The sequence below is a fragment of the Sycon ciliatum genome, chromosome 12 (assembly GCF_964019385.1).
Source record: "Sycon ciliatum chromosome 12, ocSycCili1.1, whole genome shotgun sequence".
Lineage (NCBI taxonomy): Eukaryota > Metazoa > Porifera > Calcarea > Leucosolenida > Sycettidae > Sycon > Sycon ciliatum.
Genome location: NC_088654.1, coordinates 3,530,329 through 3,550,340, shown reverse-complemented (window position 1 = coordinate 3,550,340; position 20,012 = coordinate 3,530,329). Strand labels below are relative to the sequence as shown.

Sequence of the window (20,012 nt, the reverse complement as noted above, 5' to 3'; positions counted from 1 at the left end):
ATATTCGGACGAAAGGGTGACAACTGACAGTACTAGTAGTAGTAGTAGCTCGAGCTCAGCAGCAGATCATAGGAGGCGGTGTGAACGTCATAGTAGATAGCGTATTACTTGTAGAGCGTCAACCGGAATATGGCAAATAATATCGGAAATGATAACGTTTTAGAGTAGACAGAAGAACTGAACTGATAACAAATCAAAAATAGAAGCACACCAGGTTCTCACCATCTCACGGGGTCAAAAAGGGAATATTGTCCTCCAAACAGGACCGAAAAACCACAGTTCACTTGCTGCACAACCCTGGCACAACCTGCCAGCCAAATCGCAGTACCAAGCCGAACTGAGTACACAAGGGCATTCTCACACACATTGTCCCAGGTTAGCTAGGTAGACCGTGGCTCACCATGATCGGACGCCTACCGGACTAAACTGGATTCACTCACTCGCATAAAGGAAGACTGAAGAGAATAGAAGGACTGAAGGAAGACAGGAAAGAGAATGCCATACCTGGAATTAGCTTACGTTGGACATGGAGCTTGATCGGTAGAGACGCTGTCTGTCATCATTTCAGGCTAGGGGGAGACATGGCGGGCGAAGGAGTAGCGGCGACTGACGCATCAGATTGGCCCATGCTGGTACCGGTTACACCAATAAAACAATTTACCGCTGCCATCAATTCTGTAGCGCGGCTGCCATCATTGCAGTACAGATACTAGATGGGTTCGAATCTAGCAATTATAAAATTGAACCACCGCTGCCATCAATGTAACGTATCCCACCGCTGGCACCAATGTAACGTGCGTCGGCGAGGCTAGGAGGCTACTACCCACAGTCAGTCAACTACAGTAACGTATCAGAACTTACTCCGGCACGGCCTGGAGGTTATCTTATATCAAAGTGAAAGCGAACTTGCTCTCTCTCTGATCTCTGCTCTCAGCTCAGCTCTAATCTGAGCTAATCTGATGGTGGCAGAAAAGACAGCAGCTTTTATAGGCAAGCAAAGTATGTATAGCAAAGCAGGCGGCGGTAGGAAAGTAAGGTTAGTAAGCCATTGCAGTGATTACGAAATCATCCTTCTAGTACAAGTTCTAGAATAGTGGAGAAGGCAAACCTAGATCATCATTGCTAACGTTATACACGTAGACGAAGTGAGCATTGCGTAACATTAACATAGTGACTAAGCGAGGTATTCTAGAAGATGAGATATCTATATTATGCAATTTAGTCAGCAACATTACTCATCGGGCATATGACGTGGAAGGTCTGGAATAGTCCGGAACAACATGACATACATGCACATGAGTCATGACTGTACCAACTAGTAACTAAAAGGAAGTGATACTAGAAGTGATGACAGCAGCATGCATGGAAGATCTATGATCTTCTAGAAGCGCGGTACTCCTGATGTAATCAAGTTATGTGTGAGCTATGAGGTACATGATGTAGGACTTGTCCGAAAGTAGTAACAAGAGTAATTATAAGAGTCATGCAAAGTACTAGTCATGTGTAAACCATAAAGCAGGGATACTACACAACAAAGCTACATCATAATGACGTACATGTTCTTCAAAAAGTGCTAGTACAGTACTTGTAAGTACAGACTGTCAGTGAACTAGTGACTGTCTTATTAGTATTAGCAAGACTAAAGTACATAAACCGTTACTCTTGGTATTAGTGATTAGTGATCTGTACTTCGACCTCCCATTCAAACTCCTCATGAATACGCGCAGGTAACTACATAACACGAATGTTGTGCTAGTGCTGCGCCCGCGGCGCCTGGTACTTGGTAGATCTCATGATGCATGGTGTTTGACCAAGAGAGAGAGGCAAGAGTCAACTTCAAGACTGCAAGACTGCCAAGAGTTTATCTCTTGATGCAATGATGGTAGATCTACTACATGTAGTAGTAGTAGTTACTGTGTATAGTTGGTAGTTGGTACTGTACTGAAGAGACTGAAGGCTCTGGTCTGGATCTGGTGCATTGAGTTTTTGTCGTTTTGACAGGTCACGCGCCGCGCAGTCGATGCTCTGCCTACTCGACTGCCTACTTTTTAGGAGATCAGAATTTCGGACATGATTGTGATGATTATGTTCCCTTGTTTTATTACTGTGGGTCATGGAGGAAGGATGTATGAACAAGTTACATGGAAGGGAGAGGAGCACCTGTGACTACATCGGTTAGAATTGTGTTCGCTTCTAGCCCTAACGTAGGCTGTTATTATTAGCGAACACTCTCGGGACATGTCGGGCGGTAACGATGCGGCGGGTCGACGGTACGGCCAGCATGGAGCGTCGAGTGCCGCTCCGGGAGGCTCTCAGTCCGCCAACAGCAAGCCACGTGCTGATTTGCATTGGCTGTGCCGCGAAGGCAAGGTGGAGGAGCTGCGAAAGCTACTGCGCAAGCACGCTCCGCAAGTGGACAAACGCAAAGGCAGCTACGGTCTGACCGCGCTACACGAAGCATGCCGCATGGACAGACCCCAAGTCTGCCTGGAATTGCTCAATTATGGCGTTGAGGTACGGTGAAATAATCGATCAGACAATACTCCTATCTTTTCCAATCATTCTAATCAGCCACATCCGCTTACGAAAAACATTTCCTGTGCATATGTTTACACATGACTGATCATTTGAATTTCTCGATATCGAAGTGCTAAGTGATCACAGAGAACAACGAAACCCAAAGGAATGATTGCACTTAAGGTGCCGGCGATGCCCAGGTCTGTGTGTGTGTGTGCGTGAGTATGTGTGTGTGTGTGTGCGCGCGTGCGTGCGCGCGTGTGTGCGTGCGCATGCGCGCACGCGCGCGCGCGCGCGTGTGTGTGTGTGTGTGTGTGTGTGTGTGTGTGTGTGTGTGTGCGCGCGCGTGTGCCTGCATGTGCGCATACCTAAGTGTAAGACTGGTGCAACCCTAACAGTTTCCCGTGTACATATTGTTTATAGAAGACTTTGATTTCGGATATGTGGACATCTTGTACTTATGTCTGTGTACATCCGGCTGTACACTCTGCCATGTGACTGTGCTGCCGTGTGCATGTCACACAGTTCAACGAGACGACGACGGAGGGCCGCTTCACAGCACTGCACCTGGCCGCCTACTACCGTCACTACCGGTGCATTGAGCACCTGCTACTGCACAGCAAGAAGAGACTCAAGCTGCACTTCAAGAACGAGGACGGCAAGACGGCGCTGCAGCTGGCGCACGAGAAGGGATTCCGAGACGTCGTGCGCATCATCCGCTGTGGAGGTAAGGACAAACATTACGTGTAGTGAAACCTGACTAAGACGACCGCTCAAGGGACGCTTAAAATGTGGTCTCTGTTACCAGGTGGTCTTCTTATCCAGGGTCATTTTCACTGGAAATAGCATCCATTGGTCCTGGTTTCAGTGGTCTTCTAGGACAGGTGGTCGCCTTATCCGAGCGGTCGCCTTGACAGGTTTTACTGTATATTCCATTGTGTTGTAGGGAAGGTGTTTGCTCCCCACATCGGAGCTCGTGCTTTCCCGCCGACTTGACACTTCACTGACTTGGCTGTGGGGAGCAAGCAACTTTCCCATGAAAGCATAAGTTCAGTCATGTCTTGTATATCCACCCAGTCTCCCTCTCGTCACCACCATGAGTTCGTGACTGGTGCCTAGTTGATGGTGCTACTATTTACAGTACAACCTGTAACTAAAGACCACCGTGACTAGCGACCAGCCTGGTACTACAGTAAAACCTGTAACTAAAGACCACCGTGACTAGGGACCAGCCTGGTACTACAGTAAAACCTGTAACTAAAGACCACCGTGACTAGCGACCAGCCTGGTACTACAGTAAAACCTGTAACTAAAGACCACCGTGACTAGCAACCAGCCTGGTACTACAGTAAAACCTGTAACTAAAGACCACCGTGACTAGGGACCAGCCTGGTACTACAGTAAAACCTGTATCTAAAGACCACCGTGACTAGCGACCAGCCTGCTACTACAGTAAAACCTGTAACTAAAGACCACCGTGACTAGCAACCAGCCTGGTACTACAGTAAAACCTGTAACTAAAGACCACCGTGACTAGGGACCAGCCTGGTACTACAGTAAAACCTGTAACTAAAGACCACCGTGACTAGGGACCAGCCTGCTACTACAGTAAAACCTGTAACTAAAGACCACCGTGACTAGGGACCAGGCTGGTACTACAGTAAAACCTGTAACTAAAGACCACCGTGACTAGGGACCAGCCTGGTACTACAGTAAAACCTGTAACTAAAGACCACCGTGACTAGCGACCAGCCTGGTACTACAGTAAAACCTGTAACTAAAGACCACCGTGACTAGCGACCAGGCTGGTACTACAGTAAAACCTGTAACTAAAGACCACCGTGACTAGGGACCAGCCTGGTACTACAGTAAAACCTGTAACTAAAGACCACCGTGACTAGGGACCAGCCTGGTACTACAGACCACTGCGCCAGGCACGGACGGTCTCACATTCACATTATGGTTGTGCGGTGCAAACCTCCAACTAAGGACCACCTGCCACTAAAGACCGCTTTCTCTGGCCTCAAGGGGTGGTCGTTAGTCACAGGTTTTACTGCACTGGTGTTCATGAGCGACCCTGAATTGATTTTTTTGATAATTTGTGGTCGACTGTCGCCTTGTTTGTATGGGTGTCTTCAGAGATCTATCAAGTATCGAAGGAGAAGGCTTCGGCCGACCTAGTGCGCTCCATTCTGGAACGGCTGCAGTTCGAGGAGCGTCAGAACGGTGCATGCACACCGTCCACGGAGAGTGTACGTGTTCTATTTTATTTATTCTGATTTTTACATGAAAAACCCTACACAGTAATACACACACCATGCTTATATCAAGTGATCTCTTCAAGTTACTATTATATCAATCAAAATTTTGCCAAGGGGCCATTATCAGGATTGAGGAGAACACATGAGGTGGACCTATAATTATGTGGAGCTTGTGAAATAATTTTATTTTTTTACTAAGAACATATCCTACTAAGAGACATGTGGAGACAAACAGGAAACAGGACACAGGGGATGTAAGGAAGACGTGCCGATGTGCGGGGATCAAGCAACGATAACCGACCAGAGGTCTCGACGTTGGACTGTGATGGTACCTCCATACCGCTCCTGTTATCATGATCTTCTAACGATTATTTGTATTTCACTGAACTCCTGGTCCCTGATCAATATCAACTGTAGTTTTTAGTTAGCCGTGGTTTGGTTGCCACCCTTCTTTAATTTTCATTCTCACTGTTAGCAGTCTTTACAGCGAGCCAGGAGATGGTGTATGCATAAATAAGAATGATAACAATTGGCACGCAAAGTGCGATAGAGAGGTGATAGCCAACCCTGGCAGGAAGTAATGCTGTCTTCTGGGTTACAGCTCAGTTATAGCTGTGCACCGGCACAGCAACACCTGGGCAATGTGATACCGTCAGACGTGGTGCCGGTATTCGTGGATATTCACGGTCTTTGTGAATTCACGAGCTATACAGCTTTTCGTGCTCTGTGCAATTCACATAAAATGTCTACCAGAAGTTTGTTCTACGGGTTTGTGAGTAGCTGCAAGAAGCCTTGAGGCATGTACAAAAATAAGTGGCATAACCACGGGACTAATATTATTTATTGCTATCATTAAGTTATTGTCTCCACGTCACTTATTTACATGAACAAAAACATGATGTTGAATGGTCTGCTTTCTGCAGGTTGTCCGCAAGCTGATCGACAAGTGCTTGTCGGATGCAGCTAGCGCCAACAACATACAAGTCGTCGGCTATCTTCTGCAGTTCGGAGTGCACAATCCGGACGTAATGCTGACCAGTTACAAGCTGGCGAAGAATTCCGGGTTCCTGGAGGTAGCTGCCATTCTCATCCTCTCCTACCGAACGTTCATACACGACACGGACGCAGTCAGGTACACGCGTGAACGCATTTTGTTTGCACACTCATACATTGGTTATCCGGATCCCGAAGTTACGGGCACTTTGGCCTGCCGGGTACCCTTTGTACGAGTTTAAGTGGAAACATCACTACTCTTTTGTCACTTTTGTGGAGAATCTGGAGATTGTGACGTCACATCCCATATCTATGGCCTTTCCCCATCAAAGTGTATGTGATTCGGAGTTGCGGACATTTGAAAGTTAAGGGCAGTGCCTGGTTCCAGACCGCCCGGATAAACGAGGTATGAGTGTAATTGCATGCAGGAAAACACACGTGAATGTTGTGTACAGTGAACCTTGTGAATAGCGAGCCTTGATCACGCGTGAGAAAGGTGTCTTTGCTAACGAGTTGTCGTTATTTGTGAGGGATAAAGTACTCGTATGCAGTCGAATACTCTGTAGGCCTGAAGATTGTGTCGTGACCGTATTTCCCCGATTGTAAGTCGCACTCCTATCTCCAGGTGTATGTGCTATTGTTTCGGTATATTCACTTCAGTAGTAATTATGCTCAATTGTAAGTCGCATCCCCTTTGTTGGCCGTGAAGTTGAGTGTAAAAATTGGCGGCTTATATTCGGGGAAATACGGTATTCGAGAGTTGTTGTTATACCCGGAGTCGTTTTCTATGATGTTGCAATGTTCAAGTGTCGTTTCAGTTTATATATACACATAGCCCTGGATGATGTGACCCGGCTGTAAAGGGCATACTACTGAGATCCATTGAGCAGTGATTGGGCAGTAGACTCTTGCCGGTTTCACTCCGTCCACTTCCTGCTAACTTTGATTCGCCCGTACTTCGAGTTACGTGTGTGTGTGTGTGTAAAAGTCACTTCAAACAGCCGTGTGGTGGATACCAGGCTAAAAATAGTGGCGGTCAATTCATCAGCCTTGCAAGCTGTTGAATGGTGTAATCCCAGCACAAGTTGCTATGTCTAAAACATAGCTGTTCGCTATCATCGCTCCCGCGATGGGCATGTCTGAGGTCTGAGGTGTGTGTGTGTGTGTGTGTGTGTGTGTGTGTGTGTGTGTGTGTGTGTGTGTACATGCGCTTGCATGTATGCTCGTATCACATATGCACGCAACTAAACGAAGACAGTTTGGGGAATGCCATCACACAGGAAAACACTACACAGGGGCGTCACACACACGGTACTACCAGTACGACTATGGCCCTACCACGTTTCGTCCAGGATGGTCCTCCCCGAGCGCCTGTAGACAGCTAAAACGTACAGTATTGGCTGAAAAATCCGGTTGTTTCCACGGTCGACACCCCGGACCCCCGGTCGTATAACTCTCCACTGCTCTGCGACGCCCCTGATACATCTTTTCTTAACAGTACGTGTGTGTGTGTGTGTGTGTGTGTGTCCGCTTGTACGTATGTGTTTGTGCATGTGTATGCCCGTTTGCATGTGCACGCTGTCTTTCTCCTGTGTCAGGTACTTGCTGGCGCCTCAAGTTGAGGTGGAGAACAATAACTTTCTCATCCTGGGATCTCAGCAGGAGCGAGACTTAGTCTACCCGCTGCACAGCAAGAAGGCCATCAACACCAGCATAGCTATGAGGGTACGGATACACATATCATGTGTTTGGAGTATCCCCCCCCCCGGTGGAATGGCTGGTGAAGTATAGGGCAAGGTACTCAGAAGTACTGTCAGACCTCGCCGCTTATCCCGTCCTATTTTATCCGGTCCTCTTTAATCCCCTCCTCTTTAATCCTGTCCTCTTTTATCCGATCCTCTTTAATCCGGATCCCTCGCCATCAGGAAGAAAATCATTGGTTACCGATTCACACCATAATGTCATTCATACATACAGTATGTTTTGTATTTTTTTCTATTTTATTTTATTTTTATTTATTTTTACTAAGTACACAACCTACTCGTCAGAAGGGGAGAAGACAACAGAGTATACAATGACAAAACAGCAGGGAGAGTAGGGGCCGCAAAGCAAGCCTGTGCTGGTGAGGCAAGCCCACAACACCGACCTATGGTCTCGGCGTTAACGTGAGCTTGCGTGGGTGGGTGCAGGGCCGGAGGAAGGAGTTTGGGAGTGGTCCGGCCAACCTTTGAGGGGGGTCCGGGGGAGCTCCCGCGGGAGAAATATTTAAAATTTACGTGAAATAGAGCGAATTTGGGCGTCTCTTAATTAAGGCTCCAGAAAATGCAGAAAATTATAGTAAAAGAACACAAACACAACTTTTTTTTAACCATATGAAGCCATACAGTGCCGGTCATGGAGTCCTGAGCTACTTCGAAGCACATCACACGTCGGCAGTACAGTCGAGTTGTGTACCTCTGGGTTTTTTACACTGGTTTTGCACGAATCACATGGACCATCCAGCGGTCCGGCCATGGCCGGACCAGCCTGACCGGTTCCGCCGGCCCTGGGGTGTGTTCGATTATCCGGTTCCCTCACCCATCCGGATTTGTTTTGTGGAAAATGGATGTGTGCGTCTAAGCGAGGTATGGCTGTAGTACTGTTATGGTCATTGAATCCCCCCCCCCCCCCCCTCCCAACCCCTTCTTCTTCTCCCTCCCTGTCCGAGAATTCTGCTGATGTGCTTGTGCTGACTTAAAAGATACGATATCGGAAAGTTTGTGAATATGCATGTCAAGCAAGATTATGTCGTAGCAGAGTATACACTAAGTTACTTCAGTCGTATATGTACAAACTTTTGACTTTCCTCCAAGCACTTGTAATAATGGTGAACTGGCCAGTGGCGATACGACAGAACTAACTTAGTGGGTATTCTGCTAAGACATACTCTTGCTTTGTACGGTATCCTTCATTCCTTGATACGTAGGGAATATTTTCTCGTAGGAACATTGTGTACCGTATTTCCCCGAATATAAGTCGCACCTTTTTACACCTAACTTCAGGGCCAGCAAAGGGGGTGCGACTTACAATCGAGCATGATTTACTACTGCAGTGAATATATTGAAACGATGTGACATGGATCCGGAAATGGAGGTGCGACTTTCAATTGAGTGTGACTTACAAACGGGGAAATTTGGTATATTCTGTTTTTTTCCTCCTCTTTCTCTCTCCCTTTTCTCTCTTTTTTTTCTCTCACTCGCTCAATAACTCTCTTTCTCTCACTCACTCACTCACTAACTCTCTTTCTCTCACTCACTCACTAACCGTCTCTTTCTCTCACTCGCTCACTAACTCTCTTTCTCTCACTCGCTCACTAACTCTCTTTCTCTCACTCGCTCACTAACTCTCTTTCTCTCACTCGCTCACTAACTCTCTTTCTCTCACTCACTCACTCTCTTTCTCTCACTCACTCACTAAATCTCTTTCTCTCACTCGCTCACTAACTCTCTTTCTCTCACTCACTCACTAACTCTCTTTCTCTCACTCACTCACTAACTCTCTTTCTCTCACTCACTCACTAACTCTCTTTCTCTCGCTCGCTCACTAACTCTCTTTCTCTCACTCACTCACTAACTCTCTTTCTCTCACTCGCTCACTAACTCTCTTTCTCTCACTCACTCACTAACTCTCTTTCTCTCACTCGCTCACTAACTCTCTTTCTCTCACTCGCTCACTAACTCTCTTTCTCTCACTCGCTCACTAACTCTCTTTCTCTCACTCACTCACTAACTCTCTTTCTCTCACTCAATCACTAACTCTCTTTCTCTCACTCACTCACTAACTCTCTTTCTCTCACTCAATCACTAACTCTCTTTCTCTCACTCGCTCACTAACTCTCTTTCTCTCACTCGCTCACTAACTCTCTTTCTCTCACTCGCTCACTAACTCTCTTTCTCTCACTCGCTCACTAACTCTCTTTCTCTCACTCGCTCACTAACTCTCTTTCTCTCACTCGCTCACTAACTCTACAGGTTGCTATGCAACAGAGTTTCCATGACACGGCCGGGGAGATCCTGATCAACATGGAATGCGACACGAAGACCGGCGCTGTCGACTGGCACGGCCTCGGTCTGCCGTTCGTCGCCAACTACTGGCTGCTACGCGAGATGCACGTGTTCCGATCGTTGGGCAACAACTCCATCCACCATTCGGTGACGTCGCTGGGCGAATGGGTGACATCACTGGATCTGAGCGTCAACTATCTTCGTGGAGTTCCGCCCGTTATCGTACAGCTGAAGAATCTCAAAGTACTGGATCTGAGTGAGAATTTCATCGGCGGCGCGGATTGCGCCGACGCTAATAATCACACGGGACTGCCGGTGGAGATCTTCGGTTTGAAGAACCTCAAGAAGCTCAACCTGCGCAAGATCAACCTCGCCGAGTTCCCAGAAGTCGAGGATTGGTCTCCGTGCCTGACCGATCTCAACCTGTCGAACAACCAGCTCAAGACATTGCCGTTTTCCCTGGGCAAGGCCAGCGAAATGCTCAACCTCAACCTCTCCCATAACAAATTGGAGTATGTGCCGCGCTGTGTGGGTGAGTCGACGCATGGATTGCCAATTTACTCACATTACTGTGTAGCTGTGTGGGTCGGGCTAGAGGCTTTCTGGCAGGAATAATCAGTAGAAAGAAAGGGGAGGGGAAATGGGTGCAGTGATGGGGGTGTATGGTGGGGTATGGAGGGGTAGGGTATGGGGTGGGCGTATGGGGGACAGGGAAGGGGCAATGGTTTAGGGGTGGGAGGGAAGTTGTGTGTGGAGGGTGAGGGTAAGGGATATCAGAATGGGGTAGGTATAGAGGGAAGTGGGGGTAGGTGTATGGAGGAGAGGAGATTAGGAAGGGCTGTGGGGGGGGGGGGGGGTAAGCGTATGGAGGAGAGGGAAGAGTGGTAGGGTTATGGGGTAGGTCTATAGAGAAGAGGGTAGGGCGAAGGGTGGTAGGGGCGGCATGGGTGGGTGTTGGCTAGTATGGTAGGGGCAGGGTGGATGTATGGAGGGGAAGGGTGGTAGGGGCAGGATGGGTGTATGAAGGGGAAGGGTGGTAGGGGCAGGATGGGTGTATGAAGTGGAAGCGTTATCGGGGCAGGGGGTAGGTGTATGAAATCTGGATGAAAGGAGAGTGCGAAGGGTGGTTGCGGTAGAGTAGATCATGTGGATCAGGTGGAATGTAGATTTACTGAGGTCGAATGGAAGAGCATTATCAATATACTCTGGTATGTAGTGTTTGTGGCCTCTTGTGTGTTGTGTGTTGTGTATTGCGTAATGTATGCGGTGTGTTGTGCGTTATGGGTCGTGTGCTGTGTTGTATCTGTTGTGGTACAGGTGAGCTGACCAAGCTGTGTTCTCTTAACATCAGTGACAACCACGCTATCAAGTCTCTGCCGCTGGAGCTCGGTCGCCTCTCACAGCTCATCTCCCTGGACACCAAGAAGCTGACGATCGGTAACGTGCCCGAGGAGCACCTCGGACGTCCCGGCGATATCGTGCGCTACTTGAACAAGCAGCTGCGCAGCCTGGAGCCACAGCGAGCTGCCAAGGTAGAGTTATAGTAGTCAGTGGGGGAGCACGGGGGAAGTCCCTCCACAGATTATGCGGAAGTCCCTCCACAGCTTCTGGGGAAGTCCCTCCACAGCTTCTGGGACTGTTCACTGTGCGCCGTGCACAGCACCTTCTAACAATCACATGTTGCACTTTGTTATTACAGTCTGGAGCGGATCCAGGAGCGGATCCAGGAGGGGTTCCAGGAGGGGTTCCAGGAGGGGTTCCAGGAGGGGTTCCAGGAGGGGTTCCAGGAGGGGTTCCAGGAGGGGTTCCAGGAGGGGTTCCAGGAGGGGTTCCAGGAGCGGATCCAGGAGGGGTTCCAGGAGCGGATCCAGGAGGGGTTCCAGGAGGGGATCCAGGAGCGGATCCAGGAGGGGTTCCAGGAGCGGATCCAGGAGCGGATCCAGGAGGGGTTCCAGGAGGGGTTCCAGGAGGGGTTCCAGGAGGGGTTCCAGGAGCGGATCCAGGAGGGGTTCCAGGAGCGGATCCAGGAGGGGTTCCAGGAGCGGATCCAGGAGGGGTTCCAGGAGGGGTTCCAGGAGGGGTTCCAGGAGCGGATCCAGGAGGGGTTCCAGGAGCGGATCCAGGAGGGGTTCCAGGAGCGGATCCAGGAGGGGTTCCAGGAGGGGATCCAGGAGCGGATCCAGGAGGGGTTCCAAGAGGGGTTCCAGGAGGGGTTCCAGCACGGAACCTCCCCCCCCCCAAATTTCGTAAATGTACTACTGGCAGCCATATGCGTGTCCATGTACAGTTGCGCTCACTGAAATCCGACCCAAAGTGCAAAGCTGGCGCCCTGGACCAGTTCCGATTACATCATTGTATGTGTACATGTGTACGCCCAGCCGCATTCATCTCATTTCGAGGGCGTCAAGGGCCGTGGAAGTTGAATGCGCCAGCTTTGCACGTTGGGTCGGATTTCAGTGAGCGCAACTGTACATGTATCAGCTATTTAGTTTTGACTATACTGGACCCCCCCCCCTGTAGAGATCGCTGGATCCGCCGCTGACTGTGGAAGCAATTTAAAATTCTAAATGCTTTACGCCGTCTGTAGTGACTAGAGAGGCGCTTGTAATCATCTGGACTTGCTACGCTAACCCCCCCCCCCCCAACAACATTTGTGTAGCGTAGTATTCCTGCAGGTGAATGAGAGCTGTTAGTTTTCTTTGCTCTTCGTGCAAACCATGTGTTGTAGATCGTCGTGGTTGGTGAATCCCACGATCGGCGTCAGCTGCTCGTTAGACACATGCGTGATTACTCTAGCTGTCCGCCCGGAGTGTTTGATCTGGGCTGTCTAGAGACGTTCTGGCTGTTCATGCGCGCCATGGATGTCAAGCACACCCACTTCATCCTTGTCTGGGATCTGGATCGAGGTAAGTCTTAGAACTCTGCGTATTCGGAAAGTTTGGTTTGGGCTGGCTTCTTTGAATTCTTTTGTGCAGTAAAATGACTCCGACTCACTAAAACCTGTGTTTTCCAAACCCTGTACCAAATGGAATCCTGTAATGACCAGACAAATTTTCGTTCACCAAAATGCCGTGGATCGAACATGCATCCCTGGATCAAGCGGAATCCTGTCATATCAGGACAGTTTTCCGCTGCGCTGAGGACGTCCGGTTAGGGCAGGGATCACTGTACATGTATTCGGTTGCCTGTGTCTACAGCCCGGCAGTAGTGACTGATTCGTTTGGTCGTTTCTCACTTTACCAGGCCCGCCGGAACCAGGCCGGTTGGTCGTGTCATTACCAGACCAACGTATTAACAACCAATGCATGTTTTACTGGTATGCGTGACATTCCCTGCACCCAGGGTATTGAATATTTTGTCCGGAAGCTTTTCCTAGTGTTCTTAAAAAATACCAGTCGGCTCGTCTGTTCCTGGAAAGAATGCAAAACAAACTAAATGATTGTGATGGGTAGTTCATCCATTGTGTGTGTATGTGTGTGTGTGTGCGTGTGTGTGTGCGTGCGTGCGCGCGTGTGTGTATGCGTGTGTGTGTGTGTGTGTGTGTGTGCGTGTGTGTGCGTGTTTGTGTGTATACGTGTGTGTGTGTGTGTGTGTGTGTGTGTGTGTGCGTGTGTGTGCGTGTTTGTGTGTATGCGTGTGTGTGTGTGTATGTGTGTGTGTGTGTGTGTGTGTGTGTGTGTGTGTGTGTGCGTGTTTGTGTGTATGCGTGTGTGTGTGTGTGTGTGTGTGTGTGTGTGTGTGTGTGTGTGCGTGTTTGTGTGTATGCGTGTGTGTGTGTGTATGTGTGTGTGTGTGTGTGTGTGTGTGTGTGTGTGCGTGTGTGTGTGTGTGTATGTGTGTGTGTGTGTATGTGTGTGTGTGTGTGTGTGTGTGTGTGTGTGTGTGTGTGTGTGCGTGTTTGTGTGTATGCGTGTGTGTGTGTGTGTGTGTGTGTGTGTGTGTGTGTGTGTGTGTGTGTGTGTGTGTGTGTGTGTGCGTGTTTGTGTGTATGCGTGTGTGTGTGTGTGTGTGTATGTGTGTGTTTGTGTGTGTGTGTGTGTGTGTGTGTGTGTGTGTGTGTGTGTATGCGTGTGTGTGTGTGTTTATATGTATGTTCACCTGCATAGATGAGTCCTTGGTCGATCTCATACCGTTCTTTGAGTTTATTCGCAAGAAACTCCCGCACAACACCAAGACTGGGCGTAACCCTCGGTTGCAGGTTAGTGTACTCTTATGCGTAGTACCCACTACGGCACTAGGCCGGTTATGGAATCGTACGAAAATCCCCAGGATCGGAACGAAAATTGCCTGCTGTGGACGGTGTTGACGCGCACGTTTCCGACAAACGTTGCGTGGGTGGGTATAGGTTATCCAGCCCAGTCTACGGATTTCATATCGGAGTCGGTGTCGGAGCATCTGCCGAAAAATCACCCGAGTGTGGGACAAGCATAAGACATGTAATTATAACGAGCAAGGAAAACTTACGTTTTAGCGAATGACTGTGCAGCGAGTCTGCCACTTTCACAGAGCACCTCACCTGACGATGTACTACTGCACAAGTGCAAATTTTCTTTCACGAAATCTTTCGTTAGATCACTCCACCAGCAGGTTCGTTGCGTACTAAGTTTAGTTTTTGGTCAAAGTCTGTCACCCCGAACGTCCGAAAAAAAAACTTTAGTTTGGTACTCGTACACTTTAGATATTTCGTGCCCCCTAACGAATATAGCGAAAGTTATTTCCGAAAAAAACTTTGTACTTATGCAGTATTTGCGTAACCTTTATACCTGAAGACCAGCCTGTGTGCCGGTGCCCGTAGCCCCATGCTTGGTTGTATCCGTATCCTTGTGGTGTGCAGGTGGTGTTGGCAGCCGTTCACACGCGCGATGTGCCGCGTGAAGAGATTGTGGACTGCGTCGACACAAAGCTGGGCGAACACGAGATACTGGCAAACCTGCGACCAGTTCGACCCAAGGTAGGCGTATATTGTATGTCAACCATGGCTGGTTAAAAATTAAAATCACCCGCATCACATGTTTATTGGCATTATGTCATTTTGATTGTAGAACTTTAAAGTAGAATTCATTTTATTAAACTTTTCTAATTGTCCGCAAACTCCAACGCAGCCACTTACACATTTACACTTCACTTCTCAATTCCAAAAACGGTCTCTTCACTGCGATTCAAACATTCATTTTATTATATCAGTCTTCTCCTCTTGTAAAAGAACTTGTTTGGGGGGGGGGGGGGGGATGGGGGATAGACACAATAAATCAGAAAGTATATCCGGGACACAGAATGCAGTACTAGGTGGTGAATCACTCAGTCCCTGGCCTTGGACAATGTAATGAATAGATTTTTGGTTGGAGGAAAGCAAATCAGCACACGAAGCACAGAAGCCATGATTATAATTTTTCTTCCACTAGGCCTTTCATTCCATTACTCTTCAGGTCGAATACAATGGTGATTAACAAGGTAGTAAGCAAGTCCTTATAACCGGCACTTTTGGCGGGCAGAGCATTGACAAAAATAGCACTTGAAAAATAGCGCTAGTGGCGCCAACAGCATATTTGGTAGTCAGAGCATAGACCAAATAGCACTTTAAAAGATAGCGCTAGTGGCGCCAAGTACACAGTGAGACAATGAATATTACCAGGATCAGACAACAGTGGGAACCACAGTACTACAATGTCAAAAGTGCCGGTTATCAGGACTTGCTTACTACCTTGTTAATCACCATTGTATTCGACCTGAGGAGTAATGGAATGAAAGGCCTAGTGAAAGAAAAATTATGGCTTCTGTGCTTCGTGTGCTGAACAATGTAATGCCCCCCCCCCTCCCTGATTAATTTTGATCTTGTTGTGCACCAATTTTAAAGGGGAAGTTAAAAAGGCAAAAACGAGAGAGCTTGGATGCTCAGGGCCCTACGCTATGCTTTTTTGCCTTGATGACCTAGACAAAAAAAGCATACGGATGTTATTAATTCATATAAATTTTTCCTTTTTTTTAAAAGACATAACCTGGGATTCGAACCCACACTATCGCCCTGCATGCATCCCCCGATACACTTGGCACACAAACTAATTCTTCCAAGTTGCTTCACGTTATCATCTTGCATTTGAAAGCCCTATTTGAATATGCATTGTGGCCAGCCGTCTTCGATTGTACGGTATGGTACGGGACAGGTACGGGACAGATACGGGACAGGTACGGGACAGGTACGGGACAGGTACGGGACAGGTACGGTCGAGGGTAATACGACACCGTCTACCGCCTTGATGACCTAGGCAAAAAAAGCATAGAGATGTGAGATGTTATAAATTTTTCAATTTTCCTATTTTTTAGCATATTAAACCTGGGATTAGAACCCGCACTATCGCCCTACATGCATTCCCCCATACACTTCGCATTCATACTAATTCTACCAAGTTGCTTCACGTTATGATCTTGCGTTTGAAAGCCCTATTTGAATATTGCGCCCAGCTGTATGTGGCCAGCTGTGTTTGATGGTACGGTACGGTACGGGACAGATACGGGATAGCGCCGGGCGTGACACAAACACATAAACACACAAACACACAAACACCAAATTAAAGCTGTGTGGACCCTGGCTAGCGCCAGACGTTACTGAAGTAACGTCTTCTGCATAGCTACGGGAATTAAAATTTCACCAGTTGTAGTCTCCGGGGTGCTGAGTCGAATGGTCTTGGTCCGAGAAAGCTGAGACGCTCCCTTCCTACTTGAATCCCAATCGAACTCGCGCACTTCCACCGAAACTGGGTGACTGCGCCCTACTAGATGGGGATTTTTATGCAAAATGTCACTAAAAACGCCATTTCGTTCTTATAAAAGCACGGATGACCGCGATTGGCCCATATGTTGTAGTCTTTTGGACGCTGAGTCGACTGGTTTTGGTCCGAAAAGGCTGCGATGCAGCGTTTCTCCTTTATTCCCAATCGAACATGGTTGAACAAGCGGTCACGTGCTCCTGCGTACACCAGTCAGCTGGTCACCGTGCCTGCAGGGTACAACTTACTAGCCTGTTTGACCTTTTTTGGGTACAGTCCTGTCACTCGAGTTGAACTCGAGTTGAACCTTGGTGTGAACGTTGTCGCCTGCTGGCGTGGTGACCAGGTGATTTGGGCACCCAGGAGCACGTGACCACTTGTCCAACCATGTTCGATAGGGAATAAAGGAGCAATGCTGCATCGCAGCCTTTTCGGACCAAAACCAGTCGACTCAGCGTCCAAAAGACCACAACATATGGGCCAATCGCGGTCATCCGTGCTTTTATAAGAATGAAATGGCGCTTTTAGTGACATTTTGCATACAAATCCCCATCTCGTAGGGCGCAGTCACCCAGTTTCGGTGGAAGTGCGCAAGTTCGATTGGGATTCAAGTAGGAAGGGAGCGTCTCAGCTTTCTCGAACCAAGACCATTTGACTCAGCACCCCGGAGACTACAACTGGTGAAATTTTGATTTTTGCCTTAACTTCCCCTTTAAAGATACTGCCAGTGGGTGTGGGTGGGGGAGGGTATTGCTAAATGCTTGCTGGGATTGCACCAAGTACTGATGATTTAGTAGGCGATACGACCAGTCCGCAGTGTTTAACTGCACTGATCTCAAATGTTTACTCGTACTGTTTGCTGTTGTGATGCTTTGCGTTACAGCCGGTCATTGTAAATCTGACGCGTGGCCATCGCGAACGCTCCGTCAAGGATCTGTTCGATGTCCTGGACACACTGGACTCGACATACCTGATGATCCCGGAGGTCCCGCACAGTCACGTCGGATTGCGTAACAGACTCTCGTCCAATAAGAAGCTGCTCTCCACGCCGCTAGAGCAAACCGCGTGGATGATCGAGAAAGTGGATCTCTTTTCCAAGGTAACTTTCCAGTAACGTTAGACAGATACATAGGGGTAGGGGAGGGGTGGGGGGGGGGGGGGGGGAGGGGTGGGGTCGTGGGTCGGTCATTGTTGCGGTGGGAAGTCAAGATTAGACTTCTGCCCGGGTTTATCTTGTCCGATTCAGTTTCTGTATGCATATCTATAGACAGCACGCTATGTAACCGACGGCTACGTGCACTTGCTTGCCTAGATTGTGCCGGCAGAGTCCCCAGTACAGACTCCGCCTGGATGCGGATTGCGTGTGTGCCTGTGTGCACGCATTCGAGTGTGTACCCCTCTTGTTGGTCTTTAATTAACACCTAGGACGTACAACATCCGGTACGAGGCTCATACTATTATTCTCTTTACCTTCCGTTCTGCTTCAGGATATGTTGTGCTTGTGTTGGTATTTGTGACTTGTACACAGATCAACAGCCTGATGAAAGATCCCGTGGATGAGATAGCAGAGTCTAACTGGGACGAGATGAAAGCGCTGCTCACCTTTCTCCAGCATGATGGGAATCTGCTGCACATCCCTTACCCGGGCTCTGTGTTTGATGACCTCTACTTCTTCACACCACAGTGGCTGTTCAGATCTCTGCTGGTACGGCGTTGTGTGATTTTGTGATCACCAATTCAACACTCGTATGTTTAACTCGGTTCATAGTATCGCTTTTTGCAATGCCCCATGCTGCATGTACAACTTTGTCGATGTCAAACAAAGCGAAAGGATTGTGAGTAATGTGTCGCGCTTGCAGCTCGCCACATGTGTTATATGTTGTGCATCGCATTGCGGAAAGTGGTGTTGCGAATCATGCTTTTGTCTGAGTCCAGGGTTGGTTGCGTGCCAGAACCTTTTTTTTGTTTATAGTATAATTCTGGCATTGGTGAAGCTAACTTGAGATCTGCCCAGTGATTGGTTGCATGGTGATTGATCTTGGTTTTCTGCAGGATGGATTTGGCCCACAGGCACATCCTCCACTGGGCTTTGCATCGCACACCGAAGGCTTGTATCGTCGCAAGGCATTGGCCAGCCGCGAGATGTTTGGCCGTGGCTCACCGCGTGCAAAGCTGGGAGACTTTGCCATGCAACTGGCTACCTTTTTTGGTCTTGCGTTTCCAGTTCAGGGTGACATGATGTTCCTGCCTTTTAAGGTAAGTGAACAAGCAGAGTTCGTGGTCAAAATCATCGATTGTGTGTGTTTGTGCGTGATCACATTATTCCCATGCTCTCCTCTCCATTCTTGATTTGCACAAATTTTTACATCGACACTGCACGAGGTATTGGACTTCAATGTAGCGAATTGCTTAGTGGATTCAGCACATTGCATGGTGACGCAGGAGGTATTGGACTTCAATGTAGGGAATTGCTCAGTGGATTCAGCACATTGCATGGTGACGCAGGTCCTGGAGGCAATGATGTACGTGTCTACAAGTTTCCGTAGACCAGAGGTCTGTGTACATTCATCCGTTCACGTTTCCTTGGAGGTGCTCCCCATGAAGCCAGACTGATACTTTCCCCATGCACACAGAGAGCACAAAGAGCACTTAACTGTGTGCAGTCGAACTTTGTCAATAACGACCCTCGATGATCCTGTCATTTTTCGTGAGATTGAAAAATACCGTATTTCCCCGAGTATATGTCGCACTCGATTGTAATTCTCAGGTCTGAGCCATATTGTGTCAATATGTTTACATAAGTAAGTTGTCACACTCGATTATAAGTCGCATCCCCTTCTTTGCTGGCGACGTTTATCGTTATTAGGTGCGACTTATATTCGGGGAGATGCATTATGCTGCAAACAGTTACCAGATCTGAAGATTGTGTCGTTAGTCGTGAGTTGGTGTTCATACCCGGGGGCAGTAGTCATGAGGGTGCCGGTAGTAATTGTAATAGGTGTATTAATGCTACGACCTGTACATACTCACTATTCGTATTTCCCGCTCGTTCCCCTTGGCAATGAGACTCACGTATAGAAGAGCGCATGCTCCAGTGGGTCTCCAGTTCTGTTCTGTTCTAGTCTGTCTTGAGTTGTCGTTGTCCTGTTCTCTTTCTGTCTACACTCTTATCGAATACTTCTATAATCCAATCATATAAAACCCCTGTGTTCCGGTGTGAGGGGACTTCCGGGAGCAGCTAACACTGGTGGCAGCGGTGGGATTCGAACCCACGCCTCCGGAGAGACTGGAGGGAGCAGCTAACATAATGTTCCCTTTCACCTGGCTGATTGCTCTAAACTAGGCTCTGGAGGCACCTTAGTTTTGGTTCAATAATTACAGGAATGGCTGAAAATATATTTTGTCCTAGGAGTTGTAATGTTGTTGAAATGCCT

At 48.3% G+C, this 20,012-nt stretch overlaps 1 protein-coding gene across 1 annotated transcript in view; it reads left to right on the top strand.

Moving 5' to 3' along the window:
- Window positions 1-1,984: 1,984 nt before the first annotated feature.
- Window positions 1,985-20,012, top strand: part of LOC135828349 (uncharacterized) — a 32,653-nt gene continuing 14,625 nt past the window's right edge. Inside the window, exons 1-13 of the mRNA XM_065340800.1 lie at window positions 1,985-2,514; window positions 3,043-3,244; window positions 4,657-4,769; window positions 5,702-5,910; window positions 7,370-7,496; window positions 9,782-10,346; window positions 11,132-11,346; window positions 12,543-12,720; window positions 13,921-14,012; window positions 14,649-14,765; window positions 17,462-17,677; window positions 18,107-18,283; window positions 18,631-18,834. Of these exons, the coding sequence (XP_065196872.1) occupies window positions 2,239-2,514; window positions 3,043-3,244; window positions 4,657-4,769; window positions 5,702-5,910; window positions 7,370-7,496; window positions 9,782-10,346; window positions 11,132-11,346; window positions 12,543-12,720; window positions 13,921-14,012; window positions 14,649-14,765; window positions 17,462-17,677; window positions 18,107-18,283; window positions 18,631-18,834 (2,691 nt within the window). The 5' untranslated portion in view covers window positions 1,985-2,238. The remainder of the gene's footprint in view (window positions 2,515-3,042; window positions 3,245-4,656; window positions 4,770-5,701; window positions 5,911-7,369; window positions 7,497-9,781; window positions 10,347-11,131; window positions 11,347-12,542; window positions 12,721-13,920; window positions 14,013-14,648; window positions 14,766-17,461; window positions 17,678-18,106; window positions 18,284-18,630; window positions 18,835-20,012) is intronic.